At 39.3% G+C, this 8,081-nt stretch overlaps 1 protein-coding gene across 1 annotated transcript in view; it reads right to left on the reverse strand.

Annotated features, from left to right (window-relative positions):
* The window catches only part of minpp1a (multiple inositol-polyphosphate phosphatase 1a), a 28,170-nt gene extending 22,103 nt beyond the window's left edge, over positions 1 to 6,067 (reverse strand). The window contains exon 1 of the mRNA XM_016269816.1: positions 5,344 to 6,067. Within this exon, the coding sequence (XP_016125302.1) occupies positions 5,344 to 5,938 (595 nt within the window). The 5' untranslated portion in view covers positions 5,939 to 6,067. The remainder of the gene's footprint in view (positions 1 to 5,343) is intronic.
* Between the last annotated feature and the right edge of the window lie 2,014 nt (positions 6,068 to 8,081).

The following is an 8,081-nucleotide window of genomic DNA, read 5'->3' on the forward strand; positions in this document are numbered from 1 at the left end:
GCGGCTGGGGGGCGCGGCGGGGGGGGGGGGGGGGGGGCGCTCAGGACCAGGGTTGAGAAACACTGGTCTAAAGTGACCCGACTGAGTTTATTTTTTCTATATCTTTGCAAGAAATTAATTTCATCATTCAGTATTCCAGGAATTCCTCAATTAACTTGTTTTTGATCATCACAAATCCTTATTTTAATTTTTCCTTTCTTACTTTAAAAAAAAATCATTTTTGTATCACTATATATATATATATATATAAAATTTTATTTCGTCATATTCGTGATTTAAGCCCTGTTCACACCAAGAACGATAACTATAAAGATAACGATATTAGCGTCCACACCAGCGAACGATATCGTCTGTTTATTCTAAGCGCACGCTCGTCTGCCGCTTTAAATTCTTGAGCTCGTTACAGCAGGATTGATTCTGATTGGCTGTCAGTGTTTTATCGTTCATCAGCTGGAAAAAAATCGTTTTGAAAGTGATCACAACGATATCGTTCCTTTGTATCGTTATCGTTATATTTGTGGTGTGAACTATGCTATTCTTTAATATTGAGAACGATTTTTATAACTATATCGTTATCTCTATAGTTATCGCGCTTGGTGTGAACGGGCCTTTATGATTTTTTTAAATGAAAACGTCGTTATAGAATAGCTAAGGTATTCGTTATGTTCGTATATTGCTTATGACGAAAATTCATTAGCCTAGCCTATTTGTTATGAAGTTGATTTAAAATTCTTCATAACAAAATGAAATTAGTCTGTAGGCTATAGCTCTATAGGCTAATTTTCTTAACTTTTATTAGCCTGCAGATCCGAAAAAATAATTCTTGATGATCTTTAAATTGAGAGAAATCACGGACATATTTTAGGCTATACTTTCTTCGACTGCAGAAAAAACGAAACCATTTTACTTTTCATTGTTAACTTATTAATTAAATGAAAAACTATTTTTGGACAACATTTCAAAATGAATGCTGAATGATATTTGACAGTGAACGCATCTCCACTGCATAGCCGCATACAGTCGCAAATAGCCTATTAAACATGTTTTATATAATGCATGGCGTCTGTGTTTCACTAGCTCCGTTCCCATGGACACCTTTTGTTTGATCTAAATCTATATTTCCAGCCTAATACGTGTGATTAATCAGCCGATTAATCCGTATCTAAAGCCGTGTCTACACCAAGAGAACCCATGACGGGAAGTGGCGCGAGGCGACAAATCTTCTCCAGTAACTGATGCCTCCTTCTATCCCGAATCTTGGAAACATGCGTTGTATGCGTTGAAAGTGAAACCTAAAAAAACAGCGTGCATAAGAAAGCGATTGCAGGCTTTAACGATCTTCAGCAAATGCACTCGATCACAGATTGCACACTTCCCAGCCGAAACAACCCCCCACTTGAAATGTAAATAAGATTTTGGCCATCTTTGCCCATCGAAATCATTCATCCCACACTATCAACAGGCGCATCATGAAGGCTTACACTTTTTGTACTTCGTTTGGGCACCACAAGGTGTCACTGTGGCCTCAAAGCTTACCCCTCACCTACTCTGGCTCGATTGCTATTCCTGAGGTAAAACACGCCCTCCTCATTACCCTACGGACAAAGAAATGTATAAATAAATAAATGTGAAAATAAATAAAAGTGTAAATAAATAAAAGAAAAAATTTGGAAAAAATAAGGAAATAAAACTATAAATAATTATTTATTTTTGCTTTTTTACATTTCTTTGTACATTTCTTTATTTATTTCTAATTATGGCAGGATTGGCATTCTATAGTTAGCTAGGTCAATAAAATATTCGTAACTAAACGTTATTATATACAAGTATATATTGTCGCTGTCAGGTGAAAACCTTGTATCTCCATAGTCCATCATTTTTATTTTTTGTCCAATATCAATGCTATTGGTCGCCCTTTATGTCTGTCAGTGTTCCTGAAAAGTAACAGTTTTGCACATACAAGATTTCTGTCTGACATGTGACGATATATTACAAGTATATAAGTAGAGGTGTGACTATCGGCATCCTGGCCAAATTTTCCCATTGCCCTCTGACCATCAGGGCCTCCTACCCATCCCCATATCTACTGATTAGCTTCATCACACTGTCTCCTCTCCACCAGTAAGCTGGTGTGTGGTGGGTGTTCTGGCTGCCGTTGCATCATCCAGGCAGGTGGATGCTGCACACTGGTGGTGGATGAGGAGATACCCCCCCCCCCATAATGTAAAGCGCTTTGAGTTGCTTAGAAAAGCGCTATATAAATGTAATGAATTATTAGGGGTTCAAGCACGTAGTGCTGAAACCCTATTGTAATTGTAAGGATTTTTATTATTATTTTTCCGTCGTAAAACTGATTGTGCAGACCAAACTGTAAGGCCTAGAGACTTGAAAATTGGCCAGATGGTAGAGCTCAATTTGGGGAGAACTTGACAAAGACTCACACCAATCGGCCAATAGGGGGAGCTACAGCGAACAAAAACATGAAATCACTCATATCTCCTAGATCGTTTGTCGTAGACTCAAAAGTTTTATACTTTTGGAATCCTTGGGTCAGATTCTCTCTACGAAGTCCGGTTTTCCCGCCATTTTGAAGTAAATTCTAAACCTACTTTTGCGAACTAGTCCTAGGTTTTTCGGTCAATCGGAACCAAACTACTGCATAAATATTCTCTGGACAGTGAAAATCAATAATTATCAAAAAAAAAGTTGAAATTTCGACTCACCGTCGCATAGGGACGCCAAAACGTTCATAAGGGGCAGGGCCAATTTTACTAAAATGGCTATAACTCATGAACGGAATGAGATATCTTCACCAAACTCAGTCCGCATGTGTAAGAGCTCAATCTTTGGTCAAATAAAAAAAAAAGTTGCGCAGCTCTACCCCTTGGTGGCGCTATAAGATGGAAAAAAACATAAAAATGGCTATAACTACGCAAGCGTTAGTCCAATTGACTTGAAAAGTGGTATGCAGTATCTTTGTCCAATGTGCCATAAGTGTCTATGAGGACATTGGCATATCTAAAAAAACATGGCTGCCATCGACCAATGAAATTTGAACACCTATTAGACAAGGTTAACGGAGGCTGATCGGAACAAAACTCAGTGGGCATGTTTGACCCATGGCCCTTAAGGTCTGTAAGAATTTTGAAATCAAAACAAATCGGCCACTAGGGGGCGAAATTGCATTTTTCAAGTACATAAATAATTGTATATTGCACAATTTTTCACCCATATACTCAATCTTCATACCATTTGATAGACCTCCTCATGCTGAGAAACTTTGCCTCAAGAACCACTGCTGTCAATCAAATCGTTCATTAATTATTCTCAATTGTGTTAAAAACTTACTTTTGCAAACTAGTCCTAGGTTTTTCGTTCAATCTCGGTCAAATCACTGCAGCACAATTCTCTGGACTCTCTAGATCAGCCGTGGCGAACTCCAGTCCTGGAGAGCCGCAGCCCTGCAGAGTACAGCTCCAACCCTAATTAAAACTCACCTGCCTGTAGCTTTCTAGTAACCCTTCAGACCTTGATTAGCTTGTTCAGGTGTGTTTGATTAGGGTTGAAGCAAAACTCTGCAGGGCTGCGGCTCTCCAGGACCGACGTTCGCCACCCCTGCTCTAGATCAATAATTATCAAAAAAATATAAAATTTTGTCGTAAGTCGTAATTACGACGTCAGGTGCGTTCATGTCAGTTTAGTCGGCACAAGATGGCGGTGTACCTTCTTTTAATAAATTACAAGAAAATACAACAGGGTCTGCATTTTTTTACTTGGATTTCAGCTGTGTAACAAGAACATGACCAATTTAAGTTTATAGGACAACTAAACTACAACTAAACGCCCCCAACTCGGAAACTCGGGGCTTAAAGAAAATTTCCCACTCGTAATAATGACTTTGTGGTGGCGTTCATGTGAGTTCGATATATCGGCCAATATTCTTTGTGTATATTATAGTACAGTACCAGTCAAAAGTTTGGACACTTTCCCATTCGTGTGTCCAAACATTTGACTGGTACTATATATAGAATACAGTATATACATAAACAGAATATTTGCAATGATCGCTCAAATGTGATCAAACATTTATAATGACGTGACGAAGATATGTAGTGATGGAGGCATTAACAATTGAATAATAAACTTTATTATCCAAAATGAGTCTGACATCAGGGCACTGAACAGTAAAGTTGAAGTTTATTCAACTTTAATTCAATTCCATTCAACATTATTCCGTTGAAGCTTTTCACTTTGGAACATTCATTCACGGATTTGCGCTACTGTCTTCACACACAGACGAAACTTACTAGAGAAGTGTGAACTTTTTGGCCTTAATTCTAAGCGGTATGTGTGGAGAAAACCAGGCACTGCTCATCACCTGTCCAATACAGTCCCAACAGTGAAGCATGGTGGTGGCAGCATCATGCTGTGGGGGTGTTTTTCAGCTGCAGGGACAGGAAACTGGTTGCAATCGAGGGAAAGATGAATGTGGCCAAGTACAGGGATATCCTGGATGAAAACCTTCTCCAGAGTGCTCAGGACCTCAGACTGGGCCGAAGGTTTACCTTCCAACAAGACAATGACCCTAAGCACACAGCTGGACTGGAATTGGGAACCGCTGATGTAGCCTATTGTAGTAATGTTGTCTCTGGTATTCTGATCTTGTGAGCTGATATGCGTTCAGGGGGCGTGGCTTTGGACGGCGATTGCAGGGAGGGTGGGACGTTGGCTTTCAGTGCTATCAGGCTAAAGTTAGCATTTTCCAAGATCTCCTACTGCACCTTTAAATGTGTTGGTCTAAATCAGGGTTCCTCAAATCTTGCCCTGGAGGGCCAATGCGCTGTTAGAGCTAAACTCTGCAGGAAAGTGGATCTCGTGGGCCAGATTTGAGGATCCCTGGTCTAAATAATTGCTAAAGTACTAATTTAAAAAAAAAAGTTTTTATTCTTTTGTTTTATCACGCTTGCATAGATGGGTCATTTTTGACCAATGCATCTAAACTTGATGTAGTAACACAAAACCTAGCAAAAAAAATTTAATATTAATTTGTGGTCATTGAAAAAATATAATTGGAATATTCATGGATCACAGAATTCATAGATCAGGGAATATTAAAAGCTGAAATAAACCGATTTCAAAAGATATAACAAAAAACGCCCGGCGAAGTATGAAATAACATAGGAAATGAATACGGGTCATTTTAGACCCATGTTGTGCATTAGAAGAGGTTTGCATAGCTTGTGCATCAAAGGGTTAAGCACATGTTCATGCTGGAAAACAATTATTTAATGCAGATGATTCAGTGCTTGCGGTTAACTGCAGGGCTGGGTGCTCATGCATTACCTTCTATTCTGAGTCCTTCCATTAGTCCCTCTCTGAAAGCGATGGTACTGTTCACACACCTGTGCTTGGAGCTGGTGATCAGTTTCACGCGTCCGTGACGCACATTTTCCTCGGTCAGCAAAGAAGGGAACCATTTGATGAGTCTCTGCGCCAGGTGCCTGTGATCCTCACGGCCCTTGTCCACCAGTCGCCCGTCCATATCATCCGTGTACCACATCTTCCACTGCGACTTTATCTCTGACAAACAGTTCAAGTTGCCGGTCGCATCACGCACGACAAGATCATAAAATTCGCGCATCTTCTGAATGTTTTTAATGGTCGGGTACCTCGTCCCGTGCCGGATTATAGCCGTCAAATGAATTTCGCTGCATTTCGAGGAAGGCAGCGTCACGAGGGAGTTGTTTATGGCCAAAATATCGTCGATTAAGTACGCGTTGACCTCTTCATAGCGACCTTTGGTGCCAAAATACCTGGCGACGGCTGGAATTATGATTTTTGTGGATGAGTGGATGCTACAAGAGGACGTAAACGCCCAGTAACTTATAATGCAATGAAAAAGAACAAAACATATTGTTGTTACCACTTGTTTGACCATGTTTGTGTTTTGGGTTGGGTTGCTCGGCGTCTCTTCTCCTTTTGCGCAACTGAAAAGTGACTCATTTCGATGAGACTTTACTCCCAGGCTGATGTTTGATGTTTACACCGAAGATACGGGAAATGTTGGCCAAATGGTAGCTTTCCCTGTTGATCTGCTTTCTCTGTATTTGTAGCTACTGGTTACACTTGTCTTGACAAATACTCAAAATACTTTGGTAAAATTAATTATGGTAAATATGCTACTTGGTCAAATAAATTAAATAAATGGTAATGAAACCGCCGGATTTAACAGAATTTTAAGTGTTTTTTCCCCCTAGGTCTAGACAGGTCATGAAAATACATATCTATTCTATATCTGAATACACTAGATATAGATAAAACATAACAAACTAATATCCATTTATTTCGCTTTATGTTTATTTAGTAAGAAAACACATGTTAAACACATGAAATATAAGTTTAACAAGCACTAGCACACTTGAGCATTTTAGATGTCACTCTGAAATAGGACACTATACAAATTACTGTGGATAGTAGTATGTGCCTAGGTGTTTTAACTACATACATCCTCAATATCCTTCATTCCAGTGTCATCATATCATAGAAGACATTAGTAGGTCCCCCTTGTTGTGGAAGACCACAAGTGAAAGTGTATGTTTGGGGAAAGTTTCAGTACTTTTCAGGTATGTTGGCTTGGCTCTGTCTTCTAGTCATCTGTTTGTTTCACTTTTCCATCTGTTATAGACTCTTCTAAAGCAGTGCAAACAAACGGCAACTATACCTTGCAATCGCATTTGTGTGAATGTTAGTCAAGCTTCTATTAGTGCGTTTAGATGGCAGGTGGTGTTTTGATGTGGTTTTAAGTGCAAGACTCTGGAGTATTCCAGCAGTGTTTTCAACCAGTTAATGCACTGATTACACACTTCACTTCATCACATGTATAAAAATACACGATTACTGTTCTCAATGCATATTAAGGAGGTTAAATATCAGAATTTAATCTTATTAACAACATGTACAGACTAAAGTATACCAGCACAGGGTGAATGAGTATAATGAGGTAATAACTTTAAATTATATGTTTTGAGAGACCTGATCAGCCCTCAAAGATCTTTTAATATCTGCCCTTGACTGAATAAATCACCCAAACAACCTCAATACCCCTCTGTTTGTGGCACAGAAGACTGTGTTCTTGTATTTTGAATTACAAAGACGTTTCACTCTTTAATGACAGCTTGGTTTCGGTGTGCCGGTGTTTATGGATGTGTCTGTTTTTTGTGTTCACTATGCTTTGGGCAAAGAATGCAAAGTAAATAGTGTAAGCCAAAGCAAATGTTTACAAAACTGTCAAGGGTTTACTCTATATTACCGTTACTGGTTGTATGTTTATTCAAATGAATTGTGTATTGCAAGTTAAATTAAGAGAAACCAAATGCAGGAGGAGAAAGAGGAATAGAAAGAGAATAAGGAAGAGAAATTTGGAAATGTGTGGCAATGAATTTAAATTCAAGGAAGTGCTTTGTGGTTGAGTTATTAAATTGTGAATGTGTGACCTGTGGGGAGGAGTTGGCTTTCTGGGACAAAGTGTCTAAGTTACGTAGAGGTCAGATAGTTCCAGCTTAGGGGATGGTTATGAGAACATGCATACTAATAAGGTTAATTAATAAAAATGTTTTGAAGTGCAGAGGTAAAACAGGCAGAGGCGAGGTTATGGGAGTTTGTTCCTAGCATCGCAGGTGTTTAGAGGAGCTGGGTTGAAAGAGGATCTTGTCAAGGTCACACTGAAGGAGGAGCACATGTTTTGCAAAACAACAGCTAAATTGTATTTCATTTCAAGGTTGGAGAAAATAAAAGTACTGTATTTTGGTGATAAGAGTATCATGTAGCGTCTGGACCAATCAAACACACAATATATATTTTGTTAGCTAGATTTAACAAATACTCTGTAACATCCCTCAGTTAACAAACCATATGAGGACCTATGGACCTTTCCCCCGAAATGCGTAACACCCCAAGTTGTCTGTGAACGAGGCCCAGGACCCTGGTTACCATGGCAACCCTGACGCCAGATAGATTTTACGACCTAATGGCATGTGGAGAGGCCTCCCCCTCTCACTGCATGTTCCATAGGAAGAGACACA

Source organism: Sinocyclocheilus grahami, unplaced genomic scaffold, assembly GCF_001515645.1.
Source record: "Sinocyclocheilus grahami isolate Dianchi unplaced genomic scaffold, SAMN03320097.WGS_v1.1 scaffold54.1, whole genome shotgun sequence".
NCBI lineage: Eukaryota > Metazoa > Chordata > Actinopteri > Cypriniformes > Cyprinidae > Sinocyclocheilus > Sinocyclocheilus grahami.